This window comes from Nannospalax galili, unplaced genomic scaffold, assembly GCF_000622305.1.
Source record: "Nannospalax galili isolate Female #2095 unplaced genomic scaffold, S.galili_v1.0 scaffold788, whole genome shotgun sequence".
Lineage (NCBI taxonomy): Eukaryota > Metazoa > Chordata > Mammalia > Rodentia > Spalacidae > Nannospalax > Nannospalax galili.
In genome coordinates this window covers 1050889-1072904 of record NW_008359996.1, presented here as the reverse complement: position 1 = coordinate 1072904, position 22016 = coordinate 1050889, and the positions used below count along the sequence as shown (strand labels likewise).

Here is a 22016-nt window from a genome sequence, read left to right as displayed (position 1 = left end):
GTTTCCTTTTTTAGCCTATTCCTAAAACTTACCTTGCAGGGGAAGCAAAATAAAGCAAAAATTACAAAAAAAAAAAAAAAAAATCCACATTTCAGAGTTGTAGGAGCTAAAGTCCAGAGACTTATTGGGTCACTTGGAGATTAACTGGTGGCAAATTTGTGGTCTGCACTAAGATCTTAGTCTCAATTTTGGTCTTCTAACCAATGGATCTGTATTTCATTCCATTAACACTTGAACTTTTATAGGGGAACTCTGGGGTTTGGATGGAGTAATCAGGGATTCATGAATGAAATATAGATGGGAGACTTGGATCATTTCTTACTACTTCCTGGACTGGGACTTAGTATGGAAAAGACTTGCTGAGGGCTTACCCATAGAGGGAGGGATAGAGCCTGGATTCCACCCAGGTCATTCACCTGAATACCTGTGGGCTTTGTGTAGTACCTTACTGGTACCCAGGTGCCTGAGGCCACTGTGAAGCTATTATAGGCCAAGGTAGGTTCCTGTCATGGTTGTTCTTTTGTCCAGATGCATCTTTAGAGTCTGGCATAGCTGGCATAATGGTGCTAAGGCTCTATTCTGCATGGAAACAAAAATGTAGAAGCCACATGTAATCTCAGCACTTGGGAGGCTGAGGCAGGAAGATTGAGTTCAAAGCCGGCCTGGGCTACATAGCAACAAAGCAAGACCCAGTCTTAAAAAAACGGAAGACAGAAAGGGAGGGAGGGAATGTAGAAGAATTGACTTGTTCTGTGGTTTGGCTCTGGCAGAGGAGTGAGTTCTGTGGTTCGTCGTTGTGTTCACCGAGCTACTGGTGATGAGTTTGCAGTGAAGATCATGGAGGTGACAGCTGAGCGTCTGAGTCTTGAGCAGCTAGAGGAGGTGCGAGAAGCCACTCGGCGAGAGATGCACATCCTTCGCCAGGTCGCTGGCCACCCCCATATCAGTGAGCCCGAGTTCCCTATTCCTGCTAGCTGGTAGTCCCCATCACCTGTTAACCCTTTCCCAGCCCACACCCTCACATTGCCTCTAGGTCTCTCAGCCCTTCCTCCTAACTCATTCCACCTCCAAGAGTGGCTCAGTCTTTGGGGTGCTATAGCCTCCTTGGTTCTCCTTCCTTCCCAGTATAATAGTCCACTGCTGACTTTGGGAGAAAAGCACCTACAATGTGTATCCACTTCTTTCCATCTCTGTCTCTATCTTTCTGCCTCTTTCCCCAGTCACACTCATCGATTCCTACGAGTCTTCTAGCTTCATGTTCCTGGTGTTTGACCTGTGAGTATCACCCTGCCCATCTGAGAAGCCTACTCCTTGCCTCCATGTGTGACCCAAGTTTTACAGCTTGGGTGGGCGAGAGACACCCTGCTTACATCTTCCTCTGCTCCAGTGAGGTGTCTCTATCGTCTTGCCTACCTAAAAGCCCAAGGCACAGCCCTTCCCCTTAGGTGCCATGATTGAGGCAAATACTTCAAGCATAATAGTGATGACTCAAATGCAGAAAGTGCTAATGACCCAAGGTGTCCCAGTCCCTCATGATTATAAGATGACCTGGGTGCGGGGTGGGAGGGCTAGAGAGATAGCTCAGTGGATAAGAGCACTTGCTGCTCTTATAGAGGATCCAGGTTCAGTTCCTAGCGCCAAGTGGTGGCTACTAATTGTTCATAACTCTAGTTCCATGATATTCAGTGCCCTCTTCTGGCCTCTGCAGCTATTGCACGACATGGGTGCACTTATATACATGCAGACAAAATACTCATGCATATAAATAAAAATGATGGAGGGGGGAGGTTAAGAAAATATTTAACAATGAACATCCTCAGCAGTCTCTTAACAGGCTGCACTGCTGTCCACCTTTACCAACTGCAAAGGTATGTTAAGAGTATGATCATCCAGGTGTCATGCCTATAATCCCAGTACTCCAGAGGCTGAGGCAGGAGGATTGCAAATTCAAAGCTAGCCTGGACTGCATATCAAGACCCTATGTCTGGGGGAAATAATAATTTGAATACCAAAGATTTAAAGAAGCCTTCAATGTATTTATAGAAATGTCCTTCTGCAAAAATCTAAGGGAAAATAGGAAGCGTCTATTCACTGTCCTGAAACTTTGTAAGGTGGTGGCGGTCTACGTTGAATATTGATGCAGAATTGCAATTATAACATCAATTTTTATTTATTTTTATTTTATATGTATGAGTGTTCCTGCATATATGTAGTGCACCCATGTCGTGCAGTGCCCACAGAGGCCAGAAGAGGGTTTTGGATTCCCTAGAACTAGAGTTACAGATGGTTGTTAGCCACCATGTGGGTGCTGAGAACTGAACCTGGGTCCTCTGCAAGAGCAGCCAGTGCTCTTAACTGCTGAGCCATCTCTTCAGCATCTATAATCCCAATTTTAAAGCATGATAAAATAAGTAAATTTCAAAAATAGTCTAATTCTACTTTTTTTTTTTTTGTCTTTTTGAGACAGGGTCTCCCTGTACCCCCAGCTGTCCTGGAACTCACTATATACACCAGGCTGGCCTCGAACTTACAAAGATATGCCTACCTCTGCCTCCCAAGCACTAGGATTAAAGGCGTGCGCCACCATGCCCAGCTTAATTCTACTTTTTATAACTGTTAACCAAGCTATTGGTCCATGTTCTAAATATTGACTTTAAGAGGTCTTTTGTAGACATAGTTATTCCCAGATTTAAAAAAAAGGAAAAAAAAAAGACCTATGAATTATTGTCACAAGGAGTCACTTATTAAGGGCTAGAGAGATGACTCAATTCTTAAGAGCATTGGCTGCTCTTGCAGAGGACCCAGGTTCAAATCCTAGCACCCACATGGCAGCTAACAGCCATCTGTAACTCCAGTTCTAGGGGATCCAGCACCCTCTTCTGGCCTGCACCAGATACCCAAGAATAACACTCATATACATAAAATAAATACAGTTTTAAAAAGAAATCACCTATTAAATAATCTCACTATAGCACATTAAGGATCTGTCAGTCACCAACCCAATGTGTCAAACTGCCCCTGACATCCAGTTCACTTCTGGAAGGCTCTTTCCCAAGACCTTCTATTATCTACAGAGGAATCTCTTCTCACTAACCTCTTCATGATTTATGTAAGCCCTGGCTTATTTTCTCAGCCTCCAGTAGAGTGCATCTACCTGCCCTCTTTCTTCCCAATCCCTTAGGATGCGGAAAGGAGAGCTATTTGACTATCTCACAGAGAAGGTGGCCCTCTCAGAAAAGGAAACCAGGTAATGGTAGAGCCTGAAGCCCCTGGGATGAGCAGGGGGTACAGGGAGAAACAGAAAGAATGTATGCCTCCCCCAGGTCCATCATGAGGTCTCTGCTGGAAGCAGTTAGCTTTCTCCATGCCAACAACATTGTGCACCGAGACCTGAAGCCTGAGAATATTCTCCTAGATGACAATATGCAGATCCGCCTTTCAGATTTTGGGTTTTCCTGCCACTTGGAACCTGGCGAAAAGCTTCGAGGTAAGGGGACCTGGTACCCTAAGATGCTTGGGAGGGAAGGAGCCTCAGGCCTCAGGTGGGTTGGCAGGGTTTAAAACAGCCCTGGGTGCATACCCTCTCCATGCAAAGGCTTTTGTGCAACTTAATGGACATCTTTCCCTGGAAGATTGGAGATGGATTAGTAAGCAGACAGGACCACAGTTGGCAAAGGGCCTTGCCAGAGAAGCTAGGAGGAAAGAAAACTGTTTACCTGAGGGACCCATAGAGGAGTGGTCTCCAGTGCTGGGCTTTGTCCCAGGAGAAAGGAAAGAGTAGGGGCTGGAAGGGCTCAGCCGTTTGGAGTATGGCTCAAACAAGATCACTCACTATATAGTACTTAAGTGCTGTGAGGAACCTGATATGTCTACACATCTTTATGTAAATTCTTACCTAGGGCCCTGGGACTCTGGCTCACTCAGGGTGAATACATCCATTGTGAAAAGAAATAATTTCTAGGGCTAGGGAAATGGCTCAGTGGGTAAAATGCTTGCCATGCAAGTCTGAGGACTGGAGTTTGGAGCCCAGCACCCACAGAAATGCTAGCATGTGGGAGGCGGAGATGGGAGCCTCAGGGCAAGCTGGCTAATTACACTAGCTCAATCAGCAAGGTCTTGGGTTCAAGGTAGAAAGCCATCGAGAAAGACACCCAATGTCAGCCACAGCCCTCCACATCCATACATAAACACATGCATAGCACACAAGACATATTTCTAGTACAGATAGGAAACTTTAAGTAAATTCAAGTGCAAGAATTCTCAAGAGCTTTTAAGTTGCTATCTTGTCCTTTGCTGCACATAGCTGATAGCTAACAAATAATGGGCATTTACCATGAGGCTTATTTCTCTTAAGTCTTCTCAACAATCAAAGGAGATAAAAAAGATCTGTGTCTCAGCTAGGCATAAAGATACAAGACGACTTGCCCAGGTTCATTCATCAAGGATTTGAACTTGGGTAGTCTAATGTGTGAAATTAACACGTCTTGTGTATGCTGTACTGCATTTCCCTTTGGGCTTCCACATATACTCACCCAGCTCTCAATTTATTTTTAATTATGTGTATATGGATCCCCTAGGAGCTGGAGTTACAGGCAGTTATGAGCCACCTGATACTGTTGCTGGGAATTCATCTCAGGTCCTTTTGAAGAGCAGTATGTGCTATTAACCACTGAGTCATCTCTCCAGCCTAGTTCCTGTTGGTTTTTGTTTGTTGGCTGATTGGTTGGTTTTGGTTTTTTGAGACAGAACTCACTATGTAGACCAGGCTGGCCTCTCACTCAGAGATCTGCCTGTCTCTGCCTCCAGATACTGGGATTAAAGGTGTGTACACCACGCCTGGCTTTTTGTTCTACGTTTTCTTCATTATACAGATTTTCACTGTTATTGTTTGCTTTCTGGAAGATAATGAGCTTGGTAAAGGTACATCTAACCAATGGCTGTAGCGTTCTTGGTATGTGCTAGATATTCAATAAATACTTGATATTGAGTTCCCAAAAGGCAGTTTCAGTTTAGGCTTAAAAAATTCTCTTGGAAGTAGTATGCCATGGAACAGTTTGAAATTTCTGAAATGGAAGAATTGGTGTCTGGGGTGACAGAGGAAAATAAAAACAGAGATTTGTATAAAGTCATGAAAGACTCTGGGCTGGAACTTAAACTTGATCCTGATGCCATGTTGGTGAATCAAGGAAGGGTTTAACCAGGGAACTGACCCAGTATGTCTTTAAGAAGTTCAGGCTTGCCAGGGGTGGTGGTGCACGCCTTTAATCCCAGCACTTGGGAGGCAGAGGCAGGCGGATCTCTCTGAGTTCAAGGCCAGCCTGGTCTACATAGCAAGTTCTAGGCCAGCTGGGGCTACAGGGAGACCCTGTCTCAAAAAGACAAAAAATAAGTTGAGGCTTATGCTAGGTGCATACTTCATAATCCCAGCACTTGGAAAGCAGAAACAGGCAGATCTCTGAGTTTAAGGCTAGCCTGATCTACATAGACAGTTCTAGGTTAGCCAAGGCTACACAGTGAGACCTCTCTTTAAAAAAAAAAATCAAGGCTGGGGATATAGCTCAGTGATAAGAGTGCTTGACTACATATGTAAGGCCCTGGTTCAATCCCTGACACTGAAAGAAAAACAAATTTCATCTTTCAAACTGAAGAGTACAAAAAAGAAACCTTGTATTTTTACTTCTCCTTTGGTGAGGTGGTTCTATTAATCAGAATGGAGATCACAGAAGGAAGGAAAGGCTTGGTAGAGGAGTGCAGAAAAATTGAAGTTTTTCTTTCCATATACATTATGTATCTAATAATGTAACAAATCATGAGGAATGAGTAGTTTGGCTTGGCTTGAGGATTGGAGGAGGCAAATTATACGGCTGAGTGAATCTTGAAGTCATTCCCAAGTAGGGTTTTTTCTAGGAAGGCTACCAGGAGCCTTGGTGGGTACTTAAGTTGGTTATCCAGGAACACAGTCTTGTTCTGAGGCTCAGCAGGAAGCACACAGAAGCAGAAAGGGAACACTAGTGACTCTGGCAGTGCTGAGGGGCTCCAGCAGTGATCTGGTGTTGAGGGCTCTGGAAAGGGTTGGTGGTATTCCTTTAATTGCTGCCCTTTCTCCCCAGAGTTGTGTGGGACTCCAGGGTATCTAGCACCAGAGATCCTTAAGTGTTCCATGGACGAAACCCACCCAGGCTATGGCAAGGAAGTTGACCTGTGAGTTTCTGTCATCTCTATCTTCCAAATGTGTTACTTCTTGCTTGTTACCAAAGCCTGTCTAACTATAATCTCTTTCTCAGCTGGGCCTGTGGGGTTATCTTATTCACACTTCTGGCTGGCTCACCACCATTCTGGCACCGGCGCCAGATCCTGATGTTACGCATGATCATGGAGGGACAGTACCAGTTTAGTTCACCCGAGTGGGATGACCGTTCTAACACCGTCAAAGATCTGGTGAGTTGGGGCCATGAGAGGATACTGGGGAAGACTGAAGGCCTGACTCTCACACTGTAAAATTTTCTCTAGATCTCAAGGCTGCTACAGGTGGATCCTGAGGAGCGCCTAACTGCAGAGCAAGCCCTACAGCACCCCTTCTTTGAGCGCTGTGAAGGCAGCCAACCCTGGAACCTCACACCTCGCCAGCGGTTCCGGGTAAGCCTGAGGGGGCAGGGTCTACACTTGGGTCTGTTCTGTTCTGTGACCTTCCCCTATACTGGATGCATCATTGTCCCCTTTCCCAGGTGGCAGTATGGACAATACTGGCTGCTGGGCGCGTGGCCTTAAGCACTCACCGTTTACGGCCGCTGACCAAGAGTGCACTATTGAGGGACCCCTATGCACTGCGGCCAGTACGGCGTCTCATTGACAACTGTGCCTTCCGGCTCTATGGGCATTGGGTGAAGAAGGGCGAGCAGCAGAACCGAGCAGCCCTCTTCCAGCACCAGCCTCCTAGACCTTTTCCCCTGGTAGTCACTGAAGAGTCCACTGCTATCACTGAGGATGAGGCTGCACTGGTGCTGGGCTAGGACATCGGCCCTGGGCAAGCCAGAAAAGCAGGATTCTCAGGAGGAGTTTTGTTTTTTTTGTTTTTTACATCATTCCAGCCCTCAGGGCTCTGACCTTCGGCCCCCTGCTTTGCTAAGCCTACCACTGATAATGCTACTGTCATAGAAACCAGCCCTGTACATCTATCCCTTCTTCTGGGCTTAGAGATCAGACCTGGGATAAAAGGAAGCTACTGTGAATGCTCCTGCCTGGCCTCGTCACTGCCACCTGTGCTGCATCTGAAATAAAACTTACTACAAGCCCGGGAAAGCCAGCGCCCCATGTCTGCTGTCAGGCTTCCATCAGGAAGCCCAGAAGGTGCTCATGAAAGTGGGGAATGGTGTGCTCTGGCCCAGGTCTTTATTCAAGAAAATGCTGGCGATCACTTTGTCTTGTTCTTATCTTTGCTGAGAGGTAGCTGATAGGGCTGCTCTAACGCAGTCAGTTTGCTGCTCAGCCTGTCCTCACTGGCCTTGAGCCTCTCTTCCACCAGCTGCTGGAGCTGCCCCAGCTCCTTCTTCATTTGGATCTTGATATAGTTTTGGAGGACACACACCTGACCTACAGGGGGGCAGATAGGAGAGATGTTATCTGGGAATCAGAAGCTACACAGAGGTAGTGTTGCTTAAATTTAGGAAATGCCAGCCAGCCCTCTGAGATGGTTAGACTGCACATTCATTGCTGTGTGGCCTCAGGCAGATTACTTAACCCATGCATCAGTTTCCTTGTGTAAAGCATGGATAGTAATGTTACCTAGCATGTAGGATTGAGTTAATATGCACAACATGCTTAAAACCAGGCATCCTGGCCAGGTGTGGTGGTACACACCTGTAGTCCCAGCACTTGGGAGGCAGAGGGGCAGGCGGTCTGAGTTCAAGGCCAGACTGGTCTACATAGGGAGTCAGGACAGCTGGGGCTACAGGGTGACCCTGTTTCAAGAAGACCAAAAAAAAAAAAAAAAAAAAAAAAAAAAAAAAACAGGCATCCTGGTACACAGTATTGCCAGACCTGGATTTGTTGTTATCACTGGTTTTCTCATCATTCTCTTTGTGGAACCAAATAGTATCATTTAAAGAGGGGACACCAGGACTAAATACTAAGTGTGAAGTCCTGGGCTAGAAACATGGTGGAACACGCCTATCAGCCCAGCACTCAGGAGACTGGGGAATGGGGGTGGGGGTAGGGATCTTGAGTTCAAGGCCAACCTGGGCTATATAGCAAGACCTTGTTTAAAAAGCAAAACAAGGGCTGGTGAGATGATTCAGTGGGTAAAAGGGCTTGCTATGCAGGCCTGACAACCTGAGTTAAATCTCTGTAACCCACAAAAAGAGGACTGAATCCATAAAGTTGTCCTCTAACCTCTACGTGCACATATAACACACCACACACACAACTCCAGAAAAATACAACACAATCAACCAAGGCCTGGTAGTACAGGTTTATAATCCCAGCTACTTTGGAGGCTAAGACAGGAGGATTGCAAGTTCTAAACCAGCCTGGGTAATTTATGAGACCCTGTCTCAGAAGTATATGAAAAATAAGAGGGCATGGGAATGGGAGGCATAGCTTAATTGGTCCAGTGCTTGCCTAGCATGCATGAAGCCCTGGTTTGGATTTCCAGTACATTAGCCCAGCATGGTGGTACTAGCACTAAGGAGGTGGAGGTAGGAGATTCAAAAGTTCAAGATCCTCTGGGTACATAGTAAGTTTGAGGCAAATCTGGGTTAAGACTCTGCCTCAATTAAAAAAAAAGGGGGGGGGTGCTGAACATACAGCTTAGTGATAGAACGCTTATGAAGGTGGCTCTAGGCTCAGTCCCAAGTACTGCAAAACAAAATAAAAATGAAAAATGGGTCTGAGGTCTTAAGTTAGCCCAAACTGACCTTGGCACAGAGTCACAGGCCCTCCTAACCCCTCCAAGTGCTCACTTGTTTCTTGCTCTAGCTGGGTCACTGTCTCTGGTTCTTCCTCCTGTGTGGTAACTGCCTGCTCTGCTGCCTCCTCCTCATCTTCTTTCTCTGTATGCCAGAAGCAGGAAGAGACCTTGGCCCCAGCCCTGGCCCAGTCCTTCCCTGGCCCACCTGTACCCATCTTACCCTCTGGCCAGAGGTGGGGTGGCTGTAGCCCCATGTAAGTCAAAGATAAATCCAGCCGCACCTGGGAAGAAAAGGAAGGCTGAGAGGAAAGCACCTGCCTTAAGAGAAGGGGAGATAGGGAGCCACTCACTGCCCCTGCATAGTACCTGGGGTGTGAAGACATATTTGTAGAGCTTGAAGTGGCGAAAGTAGGTATTGACCACATAGTCTGCCAAGGCCAGTAGTTGTTCCTCTTTAAAGAGGTCGATACTGAAAGGGGGCCGCTGTGATGTGATGGCAATTAGTTAAGAGCACAGACAGCCTCAATGCCTAGCTCTTCCTCCAAGAGTACATGGATCTAGAAGCAGGGCAAACCCCATAGTGGTCTTCAGAGGAAGAGAAAGGTGAAGATGGGAGAAAGAACAGGAATTTAGGCTAGATCTTGCCTGCAGTTGAGCAAAAGCTCCTTCAGGGTACTGACCCTGACTCCATGGCAAAAAAGAACGCTGGTAAAGTAGCGGTAGCATTCCTCCACGTTGCCCAACGGGGTGGCTGGAGGAAAGCAAGATGGGACAGTGAGGCCTTCCCTGCTTGCCATCCTTTCACCCCACCACTTTTAGAGCATAGGATTCAGAGATGGACATGTCTGGCTTGTCTTAATTCAACCAACAAATACTGAGTTCTCAATACATACTGTTCTAGGCCCTGAACAGGACAGACAAGATCCTACCCACAGGAGGTTTTCTTTGGTTTGGTTTTTGAGATAGGGGTTCATTGTGACTTAGGCTTGTCTGAAACTCACTGTGTAGCTCAAGTTGGCCTCAAACTCATGGCAGATGTTCCTGCCTTAGGCTCCTGAGTGCTGGGGTTTCAACTTGAAACCACACCTGGTGTAAGAAGGCTACTTTGTGTTTATTTTGATACAGTCTCATGTGTCTGGGCTGACCTCAAACTCACTGTGTAATGAGGATGATACTGAACTTCTGACCCTCCCACCTTAACTCCCTAAGTGCAGGGATTGCAGGTATTTGCCACCAAACCTGCTTTATACAGTGCTGGAGTCTAACCTAGGGCTGTATGCTCGTTACCAACTGGGCTACATCCCCAGCCCCTATTTACATACTTCCTAAAACGGTCTGGTAAGTCCCATATCCTTCATTTATTGATAAGGAAACGGTTCAAAGGTGGTAACGGGTGTAATAATACTAGTAATGGCGGAACAAAAATTCCAGATAGCAGTCCTCGTACTTATGTGTCCCACAGTAGCTCGTGCTAGCCTAGCCTCCTCTCCTGGGGCTCAAACCTTTTGGTAGCTACCTCCCTCTCACCAATGCAAGCCTTGTGAAGATCCTGGAGCAAGGCACAAGCCGCTGATGTCTGCTCTAGTGAAAACCTCTGCTGGCGGCAGAAGATGAGTGCATGGGAAAAGAGGTCCAAGGTAATGCCATCCCGCAGGCTCTGCTCAGGACAACCAAGGTCCAAGAGCTCAGCCAGCACCCTTGGGGGAGAGAAGCAAGTGATGTGAACCTTTTTTTGTTTTTGTTTTTTGTTTGTTTGTTTGTTTTACAGATTTTATGTGTATGAGTGATTTGTCTACATGTATGTAAGTGCACCACATGCATGCCTGGTGCCCACAGAGGCCAGAAGAGGTTGGATCCCCTGGAACTGGAGTTACAGGCAGTTGATAACCACAGTGTAGGTACTAAAACTGAACCCAAGTCTTCTGCAAGAGCAACCAGTGCTCTTAACTGCTGATCCAGCTCTCCAGCCCTGAACATGAGGCTCTTTTCATCACCATTACCCTACATCCACCACATGCTTTGGAGTTGGCTATTCCTCATGCCTTCCCTCCCCAAGAGCTCTTCCTCGCCCCACTCAAACCCATACTCCCTCATCTCTTCCACAGTGGCTGTCTTCTCCAGTCGATGCATAGAATGGATGTCCAAGTATTTCCTATCAGGAAAAGGGGAGAAAAAGCATCAAAGGCTGGTATATATCACTTTCATGATGGGACTGACCACTAGAGCATCAGATTAGGAAGCTTTTTTTTTTGAGATAGGGTTTCACCTTGTGGCCCTGGCTGGCCTAAGAAATGTATAGGAGACTTTTTATTTATAAAACCTACAGTTTGAAAACGGGTTCACTTGTGTGGTGGCACATGCCTTTAATCCCAGCACTTGGGAGGCAGAGGCATATGGTTCTCTGTGAGATGGAGGCCAGACTGCACCTGCACTACATAGCCAGTTCCAGGCCAGCTGGGGCTACAGGGAGACCCTGTGTCAAAAAACAACACAAAGAGTTCTTGTCTTGTTGTATGACTTTGGTTGAAGACTCCCTGAGCCTTGGTATCAATTTGCACACGGCAGCGTGATACCCTGTTTCTGTCCTTAGTCCTTGTCTCTTCTCAAACTGCTACTTCTGACTGAGGAGTCTGGAACGCTGGTGCCTGGTCACCTTGAATAACTGCATCTTTGAGCCTCAGTCTCTTCATCTGTAAAATGGGGGAGCCCTGGCTGCTGGACAGGACTGTTGGGAGACCTTAAAGGAATAATACAAATGAGCAATGGAACTTTCCTCAAGGCTTTTCACACTCACCACATACAGATCCGGGGCTGGGGCAGCAGTGGCTGTGGAGAGAAAGCAGATTGGGGAAAGAAGCAGTATATGGCTCCTAGTTCCTGGTCCGTCGTGAATCTAGAGTAGGTCTGAGACTGCTACATTTACTCTATCTCTGGGACAAAGAGGGCGGGGCGGGGCTTCAGCAAGGCCCTAAATACTATTAGCCTATTAACCATCGAGGTCAAAACCTCCCCACAACCAAGGCACCCAAGAAACGTTAAACGGGGAAACTATAAGTATTTATTAGCGGTCCACTCTGTTCTGCTCTCACCGGGAACAAGTCGGCTCCAGGGTCTTCATTCACTTCAGAGTTCGTGGCTGCCGTGGCCGACTCGGTCGCCACACCTGTTCCGGTCCTCAGGACGGATCCACCCGCTAGGCTGGAACACCTGTCCAGTTCCTGTTGCAGTTTGGAGGGCAGTTCCAGCTCCGACTGCACCCTCACCCCCTGTAACTGGCTGGATTTCGGGCTAAGCATGTCCCATCAAGCGTTCGCTTGCCTGGGTTCTGGCATACCATACAAAAGTGGCGAAGAGGCGAAGCGCAGCAAATATGCAGGGGCGTCTCCCCGGCGACCGTTGTTAGGACCAGGCTTGGAAAGAAGCAAAGTTGAAAGTACAAACACTCGCCAATCAGGTGGCGCAGCGAGCGCATGCGTACTGCGTTGCACGTGCCCACTTGGCTATCCCTGAAGTTGCTAGCAGCGGTGCTTTTATTTATGTATCTGCGTGCAGGTGTACGAGGAGCCCGACGTGGGTGTCGGATCTCCCGAGCTGGACGTCGCCGCCCATTGGCGCTGGAATAAGAACTCAGGTCCGCGAGAAGAGTACGAAGCTCTTCACTGAGCTTCCTCTCCAGCCCCGCTCCGCTCAGTCTGAATTGCAGCACAGCGCGTATCGGTTACTATAGGAACCGCTTGCGGGCCAATCATGAAGAGAAAGAGGAGGCGTTCGGGAGGAAACAGTAAGACTCCAGAGGCGGAACCGAGCGCCGCCAATAGAAACAGGAAACAAGAAGTTTCGCCACATCCGGGAGCTACTGGGCGCCTGCGCCCTGTATCTGGGCGGCCGCTGACGTCCGGTGAAATCCAAGATGGTGGTGCTCGGCTGACCCGGCTGCGGTGAGGACCAGGGCCTCGGGGGCGGGGTCCAGCAGGTGTGTCCAGCAGACGCTCGCACACGCCTGCGGCCCGTGTTCGGCAGGTGACGGAAGTGCGGCCTCGGCCCACCCGACGCCTCTCAGGGAACCCTGCGCCTCCTGCCATCGCTGCTATGTCCGGGCTCAGCAACAAGCGCGCCGCGGGCGACGGGGGCTCAGGGCCCCCCGAGAAGAAGCTGAGCCGAGAAGAGAAGACCACCACCACCCTCATCGAGCCCATTCGTCTTGGGGGCATTTCTTCCACGGTTCGTGGGGTTTTGTCTTTCGCTGCCCAGAGCGTTCAGAATCTCATGCGTACACATAATGGGAGAGGGGGCGCGCCTCGGCGCGGGTGTGGTCGGAGGACAACTTTGTGGAGTCGGACCTCGCCATTCCGCTTTACGTGGTTTCCGGGAATCGAACTCGGGTCACCGAGCTCTCCGACAAGTGTCTACCCACTGTCCATCCCTGCCCTGCCGGCCCTCCTTGAGAATCTTAAGGCCATTTACCCAAGCTTAGCAAAGTCCACTTGTACATACACAGTATGTACAGCATACTCTGTGGAAGAAGGCTGAGAGAACATGACATACATTCCCTCTGCAGTTATATAAATGTTCGTATAAGTCGAGTGATTTGTCAAAAACTTGAGAAGCGACTGCAAACCTTTTCATGTGCAGATGCTTTCTCTGTAGGTGTCTGAGTCTTTAAATCTTACTAGTTGGGGGCTGGAGAGATGGCTCAGTGGTTAAGAGCCTATACTATTGCAGAGGACCTGAGTTCCCCGCACCGCTTCGAACAGCTTAAAACTGCTTGTAACTCCAGTTCCAGGGAGATCCAATGCCTCTGGCCTCCACAGGCACCTGCCACACACTCTCACACACATAGACATACACAAAATTAAAAATAAATCTTACTAGTTGGTACTTGGAATGGCCCTCCCCCTTTCCCATTTTATTTACTGTTTTCCTCTGTGATGGTTTCTGAGTCCTGTTTGTCAATTCCCTCCTTTGTAAACCCCTTTATAGGAGGAGATGGACTTGAAAGTACTACAGTTCAAGAACAAGAAACTGGCAGAACGACTGGAACAGCGACAAGCTTGCGAAGATGAACTCCGAGAACGGATTGAAAAGTTGGAGAAGCGGCAGGCCACAGATGATGCCACACTCCTCATAGTCAACCGATATTGGGCCCAGGTGGATGTCCTCTGCTCTCTAAGACCTGGCCTTTATTCACTGATTGCGCTTTGGGAAAAGCACTGAGACATTCATAACTTCTTTGGTGCTTTCTCCTTTCAGCTGGATGAAACTGTAGAAGCCCTTCTCCGATGCCATGAGAGCCAGAGGGAACTGTGTGCAGGGACAGAGGCCTCTGGGAGCCAGGAGGGGCCAACACGTGACATTATCCCTCTCACAGAGCCAGGCACATCAGAACTGAATGGTAGGACCCTAGGATCTGGGGAGCTTAAGTTCTGAGAAAGGTCTTGGGGAGGAGATGACAGTGGTGGTGGGCTGCTGAATTGCCTACCCCACCCACAATCATTAAAAAATTAATTTCTTGTTTGGGTATTACAGTATGGTGGCTAAGAGCAAAAGCTTTGGACTCTAAATTCATAGTGCTATTTGTGTTGACACCCATTTTAATTCAGGTATTGAGTACCAAATATTGACTATCAAGTTAACACTGTTCTGCACTTGAAAGAATCAGAGACAATCTAAAATATTATTTGTGCCATAAAGAATAAAACCATATAAGCCATAATAAATAAAAAATATTGGGACCCCCAAAAGGAATACGTGTAGTGTGTGCATGCGTGTGTGCGTGTGTGTCTACTTTAGATTGAGCAGATAGAGGCGGTTTTTCTGAGGATGTGAATTGGCAGCTCCCTAAAAAAAATTAAGCATACACCTTTAATCCCAGTGCTCGGAGGTAGAGGCAGGTGGATCTCTGAATTTGAAGCCTACCTGGTCTACGTACAGTGAATTCCAAGTCAGCCAGGGCTACATAGTGAGACCCTGTCTCAATAAAGAAAATTAATGGAGCTGGAGTAATGGCTTAGCCGTTAAGAGCACTTGCTACCCTTTACAGAGGACCCAGCTTTGGTTCCCAGCATCCACAAGGATGGGTAACAACAGTCTGTAACTCCAGTTCCAGGGGATCTGATGCCTTCTGGACTCCAAGGCAGGCATGTGGTACATGTACATGCATTCATGTAAAACGCTGATGTACATAAAAATAAATCTAAAAAAGAGAAAACTAACTATTTACCCCCTTATAAGATGAGGATTAAGGGAGCACTGCAGGTTGTAGTGATTAAATGAGCCATGGAGTACTAAAGAGCTTATACTGGAACGTGGTGTAGGTTGGTGGTCACTGTTGCTTTTATTCTCATGAGGATCTGTCCTTTCCAGAGCCCCTGCCAGCGCAGCTGCGACCACCTCTCAGTGAGCCAGCCTTGGCTTTTGTGGTTGCGCTGGGTGCCAGCAGCAGTGAGGAAGTGGAGCTGCAGCTGCAGGGACGGATGGAATTCTCCAAGGCTGCTGTGTCCAGGGTGGTTGAGGCCTCAGACCGCCTACAGCGTCAGGTGGAGGAGCTCTGTCAGCGAGTGTACAGCCGGGGTTAGTTCTTAATACAGAAGTCATTTTCCACCTGCATCCTTGGGAGTCCCCATCCCTGATCTCACTAATTACTTGAGACCAGAGTTCCCTATGGAATAAATCAACCATGTTCTTGTTGGAAATGCTTAGTTCCAGATGGGGATTTCAACTTTGATTCCTGAAGTTGAATTCTAGAGAGATGGCTGGAGTTGTTGATGCTGATAGGGCCACATCCTTCCTGCCAGAGGACTTTGGAATACTTTGTACAAAATTCTGTTCCCAGGAGACAGTGAGCCTCCCACTGAGATGGCATGGGCACGCACCCGAGAGCTGGGTCGGGAGAACCGTCGACTGCAGGACTTGGCCACTCAGCTGCAAGAGAAGCACCACCGCATCTCGTTGGAGGTGGGAGTTGGGCTTTTGGGGTGGACGTAGGACAGGGTTTATTTTAGGCACCTAAAAGATCTCAGAAAAGTAAGCCTTTATCCAAGCGTCTGTACTTTCCATTGCCCCCCAGTACTCTGAGCTGCAGGATAAAGTGACATCAACAGAGACCAAGGTCTTGGAGATGGAGACAACAGTGGAGGACCTGCAGTGGGACATTGAGAAGCTGCGCAAGCGAGAGCAAAAGCTCAATAAGCACCTGGCAGAGGCCTTGGAGCAGGTGAGGGAACAGATGGAGCCAAGTTGAGTACTTGGGGCCCTAGCTTCTGCCCTTCACCTCCATCGTATCTGTTTTCTCTGCAGCTCAACTCTGGCTACTACGTGTCTGGGAGCTCCTCAGGCTTTCAGGGAGGCCAAATCACACTTAGCATGCAGAAGGTGAGTAGCATCATTTCAGTCCCTCTCTACCCTTTTCTGTCCCACCTTTGAGCTTAAGTGCTAGGAACCAGACAGATTGGAGAGGACAAATAAAAAAGCTTTAGTTGATTTTATCTTTGAGAGGCCCACACTACTGATCTTCTGCCACCCAAGTGTTTGGATTACAGGTGTTGTACCACCATGCCCTGCTTCAAAGCAAATCTTTTAATAACTCCAACTCTTTCATGGTAGAAGGAGTAAGGCTTTCATGGAGGTTAGGTTCCAGTCGGGGAAAAGACATCAGTTGGTTATAAGCAGCATAAAGAAAAGGCATAGGCAAGAGATAAAGGTGAGTCCTTTGGTTTCCGAGGTCCTTGTGCTCTTTTACTTCCACTCCTTCTTCAGTCTTCCAAAAAATACAAGACCTTAGGTCCCATGCAGTGTTGATTTTCTCTCACTTACCTGAGTGCCTTTAGGAAAATCCTTGGTCTGGGGTTTTATATGTCAGTGCTCTGCACAGGGGAGTGTGGGTGGAATACATGGTGGAGTGCTAGGGGAACATACTGCCCATCCTGGTCTTGCCTACCACAGCCCCTTCCACTCCTTAGTTTGAGATGTTGAATGCAGAGCTGGAAGAAAATCAGGAATTGGCCAATAGCCGCATGGCAGAACTAGAGAAGCTGCAGGCTGAGCTTCAGGGGGCTGTTCGAACCAATGAGCGTCTTAAGGTAGGCTATGGTTGTGGATAAGGGGGTCTGGACTGAGACTCAAATCCTCTTGCTAATAGTACACTTTTGAACATCCTCACCCACAGGTAGCCCTGCGGAGCCTTCCTGAAGAGGTGGTACGTGAGACAGGGGAGTACCGCATGCTACAGGCCCAGTTTTCACTTCTCTACAATGAGTCTTTACAAGTGAAGACCCAGCTAGATGAGGCTCGGGGGCTGCTGCTGGCCTCCAAGAACTCACACTTGAGACACATTGAGCACATGGAGGTATGGTCTTTGAATAGGTTGGGGGTGAGGGTAAGAACTAGACCCTTAGTGTTGAGATATTCCTGGGCTTCTGAGCCCCTGTGTATCGACCTAAGAGTCCCTTAGGCATAGATTCTTCCTTGACTTGAGAGTGGGACAGGTTGTATGTCTTTTTTTTTTTTTTAATTAATCTTTTATTATTTTCTAATATATTTCAAAAAATGCCATTCTAGTTGCCTTCACTGTTCTGTAAGACCTGGATTAAAAGAACACTTAGAACATACAAAGATCAAGTTGAAATACCTACTCGTACTGAACTATTACTACCAAAGTTACAGGGTTTTTTTTGTTTGTTTGTTTTTTTGTTTTTTTTAGTCTTTTTGAGACAGCTTCTTCCTGTAGCCCCAGCTGTTCTGGAACTCACCATGTAGACCAGGCTGGCCTTGAACTCACAGAGCTCCACCTGCCTCTGCCTCCCAAGTGCTGAGATTAAAGGCGTGTGCCACCACGCCCAGCCCAAAGTTACAGTTTTTAAATGAGCACATGTGATAACACAAAATAAGAGCCTGTTAAAACAATGTAAACATTGCTTTGATGGCTACAGAAAGGAGGTGGTTTAGTTTTCTTTTTTCAACACATCTGGCTCTGTCAGCAAGTAGAAGTACATAGTAAAGTGCCGGGTGCCCTGAAATCCTGACTTTTATGTGCTTGTCACTTGAATTAGGGCCCAGATACCTGAAAAAAATTATTCTAAATACTTTCAATTTTGCTCCCTCCAGAAAGTCACAGTGTTAATGAACACAAAACTCTTCTTGTTGATGGTATTTTACATTATTTTTCTCCAGTGACACTAGACTAAATTTTCTCTAAAAGAGAAAGAAGCAATGAAAATGCAAGGAAACCATCCAGGTCCACTTTTCACCTCACGGTCTCCAAGTTACAAAGAGCAGCCTATATGCAAATGAAAGTAAATCAGTTTCCTCCTCTTAGGGTTTTTGTTTGTTTTGTTGTTGTTTTGAGACAGGGTCTCCCATAATCACAACTAGCCTGGAGCTTCCTATATAGATCAAGTTGGCCTCAGTCTCACAGAGATCCACTTGCCTCTGCCTCCCAAGTGCCCCATACATAGAGATTTGCAGGCCAGCTGGGGCTACAGGGAGATCCTGTCTCGAAAAAAAAACCAAAACAGATTTAGCTGGATTTCCAGAATTAGTTGCCACATATTTTAGAATTTTAAGAAAGGATGATTACATTCATGTAATTAGGTGTTACCTTAAATATCATATATGTGGGGGTTGAGAGATGGCTCACTGGTTAAAGAGCAATTACTGCTCTTGCAGGGGACCCATATTTGGTTCCCAGCACCCATATGGAAGTTCACAACTGTCTGTAACTCCAGTTGCAGGGGATCTAGTGCCTGCTTCTGGTTTTCCTGAGCTTGTGGTATACATATATTCATTAAGGCAAGCACTCATACACATATAATAAAAAATAAATCTTAACACCCATGCGTGCATGTGTGCGTGTATGTGTGTGTGTGCGTGTTCACTGAAATCTTTTGTTTTCTGGCTAGACATGAAAAATAAGATTAAGTGATCAAAGCCCAGGCATGGTGATGCATACCTTTAATACTAGCACTGGTGAGGCAGGGACAGGTGGATCTGTGAGTTTGAAGACAACCTGGTCTATATCATTGGAAGTTCCAGGCCAGCTGGGGCTACATAGTGAGACCTTGTTTCAAAAAAAAACAAAAGCGACCAATGCTGATTTTATTTTGCCAATGCTGGCAAAACTTGGGTCTTTTTTCATTCATTATGACTGTAGCATTTTCATAGGATTGTATGTCTTTAATACCTCAACCTGCAGAGTGATGAGTTGGGGCTGCAAAAGAAACTCCGCACAGAAGTTATCCAGTTGGAGGATACCCTGGCCCAGGTGCGAAAGGAGTACGAGATGCTGCGCATCGAGTTTGAACAGAACCTGGCGGCCAATGAGCAAGCTGGTATGTGGTGGGGCTGGGCTGGAGGTAAGGCCTTAGGTAGGGGTTCTGGATCCTGCTATGCCTGCTGCTTGTCTAGGTGCAAGAAGTTGAGCCCCTTGTTTTCTCAGAGCCTCAGTTCCCTGTGGAAAAGAGAGACTGCACTCCTTGGCTCATAGCACAATGAGTGTCACACCCAACCAAGATGGTTAGCAGACAGCATGCCTGAATATAAGCCATCAACTTTGTGGTTCTCTGGTCTTCTGCTGCCTCTGAGAGACTTACTGAGTACTGCATTTGAGCTACTCTAGTAGGCTTCATGGGCTATGCCAGTGAACAAAACAAAAAAATCTCTGGCATTCTAATAGAGGAATGGTAGACAAGAAAGGAAAAATAGACCTGAGATAGTGGTGAAGATACCAATAAAAGTGAAGCAAGAAAGGAAAGTAGAAGGTATCAGGAGAGAGTTCAGTTTGGGACGAGAGGCCATGCAGGTATAATGGAGAAGTGAAATTGTTTAAGAATCTCAAAGATGCTAGGTATGGTGGCACATACCTTTAATCCCAGTGCCGAAGAGGTAGAAGCAGGTGGATCTCTGTGAATTCAAGGCCAGCCTGGTTTATATAGCAAGTTCTAGACAGACAGTGTAACCTAGTAAGACCCTATCTAAAAAAGAAATACAAAAAAGGAACTGGAGAGCTGGTTGTGGTGACGCCCGCCTTTAATCCCAGTACTTGGGAGACAGAACAGCAGTTCTCTATGAGATTGAGGCTAGCCTGGTCTCCATAGCAAGTTCCAGGCTAGCTGGTGCTACAGGTACACCCTGCCTCAAAACCAAAAACAAAGGGTGGGGGGTGGGAGAGATGGCTCAGTGGTTAAGAACACCTGACTGTTCTTGCAGAGGACCCAGGTTTGCTTCCCGCACCCACAACCATCTCTAACTCTAGTTTCAGGGCATCCAGTATCCTCTTCAAATCCTCTGTGGGCTTTGCACATACTTATATACATGCAAGCAAAATACTCATACACATAAAATAACAAATTTTAAATAGTAACTATTGCATTGAAAAAAATGTCGAAGTATTGAAATCTGCCCTAAAAGGTACTTGCTTATAACCTGATGACCAAAACTGACAAGCTGAGTCCGATTCCCAGGACCTATGTGGTAGAAGGAGAACCAACTCTGACAAATTGTCTTCTGCTTCCATACATGCACCGGGGCATGTGCCCCCTCCCTCAAAGTAAAAAAAAAAAAAAATTCGCTCAGATTATAGACTGAGTACCATGCCTGAAGCCCTGGGCTTAATCCCCAACACTGCATAAAAGTGTAGTAGTAGCCCGGCGTGGTGGCGCACGCCTTTAATCCCAGCACTTGGGAGGCAGAGGCAGGTGGATCTGTGAGTTCAAGGCCAGCCTGGTCTACATAGTGAGTTCCAGGGCAGCTGGGGCTCAAGGGAGACCCTGTCTCAAAAAGAAAGTGTAGTAGTACACACCTGTAATCCCAGAACTTGAGATGTGAAGCAAGTCAGAAGTTCAAGGTTATCCTTTGCTACCCAGCAAGTTCCAGACAGCCTGGTATACAGGAGATAGTGTCTCAAACAACAGCAACAACAAAAATCTACCCTAGAACCAAAAAAATTGAAAAAAAAAATAACCTAGCAAAAATAGCACAAGCAGTGTCAAGTTAATTTGAGGAGAGTTTCCTTCAAGACTACATTATTTACTTGGGTGAAATCATACTCTAAGGCTTTAATTTTCCTTTTCTGTACAATGAGAATGTTGGCTCTGGCTCAGCCTCTTGTCTTGCTGAGGGGCTGGAAGGAAACAGTCCAACACCCTTCCCTACCTTTCTCTAGGGCCTATCAACCGTGAGATGCGCCACCTGATTAGCAGTCTTCAGAATCATAACCACCAGCTAAAAGGGGATGCCCAGCGATATAAGCGGAAACTTCGAGAAGTACAGGCTGAGATTAGCAAGGTGAGGAAAGAGAGCTGCCTAGGAAACACCTTGGCTAGACCTCAGTGAATACTCATACATACTTCTGTCTTTGCAGCTCCGGGCCCAGGCCAGCGGCTCTACCCACAGCATCCCTAACTTGAGCCATCCAGAGGACTCTAGCCTCAGTACCCTACCTCCAGGGAAAGAAGATGGTGGGCCAGGCCCTGGAGGTACTCCTGAAAACAAAAAGGAGATGACTTTAGTGCCTGGAATCACCACTACTACCTCCTCAGTAAAGAAAGAGGAGCTGGTCCCCTCTGAAGATGATGCCCAGACCCTAACCCCTGGGACCCAGGGCTTGTCCTCCCGGGGCCGAGAACCTGAGGCCAGACCCAAGCGAGAACTTCGGGAACGGGAAGGGCCTAGCCTAGGACCCCTACCTGTAGCCTCAGCTCTCTCAAGGGCTGATCGAGAAAAGGCCAAGCTGGAGGAAGCCAAGAGGAAGGAGTCAGAACTGCTCAAAGGTCTTCGAGCAGAACTCAAGTGAGGCCCTATTACTGTCTCCTCTAAGCCCTGTCAAGTGGCCCTCAGCCCTTCTTACCAAGATCTTCTCCTATACCCTTCCACAGGAAGGCCCAAGAAAGCCAGAAGGAGATGAAACTGCTGCTGGACATGTACAAATCAGCACCCAAGGAGCAGCGGGATAAAGTGCAACTCATGGCAGCCGAACGGAAGGCCAAGGCTGAGGTAAGGGCAGGTGGGGTGTAGAGTCTTGCCCAGGGACTTTTTGGTTGGCAGATTGGCTTGCTGCTTTTTTTTTTTTTTTTTTTTTTTTTTTTTGGGGACCAGGTTTTGGGGACCCCCCCTTTGG

The 22016-nt window shown here is 47.3% G+C and overlaps 3 protein-coding genes across 6 annotated transcripts in view; 2 read left to right on the top strand and 1 right to left on the bottom strand.

The window, feature by feature from the left end:
• Positions 1 to 7304, top strand: part of Phkg2 (phosphorylase kinase catalytic subunit gamma 2) — a 9480-nt gene extending 2176 nt beyond the window's left edge. For both annotated transcript variants that reach the window (XM_008823838.3, XM_008823839.2), the window contains exons 3-10: positions 771 to 946; positions 1221 to 1275; positions 3182 to 3247; positions 3324 to 3487; positions 6111 to 6201; positions 6285 to 6438; positions 6511 to 6636; positions 6726 to 7304. In XM_008823838.3, the coding sequence (XP_008822060.1) occupies positions 771 to 946; positions 1221 to 1275; positions 3182 to 3247; positions 3324 to 3487; positions 6111 to 6201; positions 6285 to 6438; positions 6511 to 6636; positions 6726 to 7010 (1117 nt within the window). In that variant the 3' untranslated portion in view covers positions 7011 to 7304. The remainder of the gene's footprint in view (positions 1 to 770; positions 947 to 1220; positions 1276 to 3181; positions 3248 to 3323; positions 3488 to 6110; positions 6202 to 6284; positions 6439 to 6510; positions 6637 to 6725) is intronic.
• Positions 7305 to 7372: 68 nt separating this feature from the next.
• Positions 7373 to 12476, bottom strand: Ccdc189 (coiled-coil domain containing 189). Of its 3 annotated transcripts, XM_017795813.2 has the most exons (10): positions 12240 to 12476; positions 11995 to 12123; positions 11700 to 11731; positions 10992 to 11057; positions 10433 to 10602; positions 9586 to 9656; positions 9272 to 9388; positions 9126 to 9186; positions 8958 to 9047; positions 7373 to 7590 (listed from the first exon to the last, which is right to left on the bottom strand). In XM_017795813.2, exons 1-10 carry the CDS (start codon positions 12375 to 12377, stop codon positions 7412 to 7414), a joined length of 1053 nt encoding a protein of 350 aa, XP_017651302.1. In that variant the 5' UTR covers positions 12378 to 12476; the 3' UTR covers positions 7373 to 7411. The 3 variants fall into 3 exon arrangements, with proteins under 3 accessions (XP_017651302.1, XP_017651303.1, XP_008822058.1); XM_017795814.2 differs by lacking the exon at positions 9272 to 9388; XM_008823836.3 differs by having other exon boundaries at positions 11995 to 12326.
• A 329-nt stretch (positions 12477 to 12805) lies between these two features.
• The window catches only part of Rnf40 (ring finger protein 40), an 18191-nt gene continuing 8980 nt past the window's right edge, over positions 12806 to 22016 (top strand). Inside the window, exons 1-13 of the mRNA XM_008823834.3 lie at positions 12806 to 13126; positions 13886 to 14053; positions 14156 to 14297; positions 15269 to 15475; positions 15738 to 15859; positions 15972 to 16118; positions 16202 to 16276; positions 16864 to 16983; positions 17070 to 17249; positions 19095 to 19230; positions 21063 to 21184; positions 21261 to 21688; positions 21775 to 21892. Of these exons, the coding sequence (XP_008822056.1) occupies positions 12995 to 13126; positions 13886 to 14053; positions 14156 to 14297; positions 15269 to 15475; positions 15738 to 15859; positions 15972 to 16118; positions 16202 to 16276; positions 16864 to 16983; positions 17070 to 17249; positions 19095 to 19230; positions 21063 to 21184; positions 21261 to 21688; positions 21775 to 21892 (2097 nt within the window). The 5' untranslated portion in view covers positions 12806 to 12994. The remainder of the gene's footprint in view (positions 13127 to 13885; positions 14054 to 14155; positions 14298 to 15268; positions 15476 to 15737; positions 15860 to 15971; positions 16119 to 16201; positions 16277 to 16863; positions 16984 to 17069; positions 17250 to 19094; positions 19231 to 21062; positions 21185 to 21260; positions 21689 to 21774; positions 21893 to 22016) is intronic.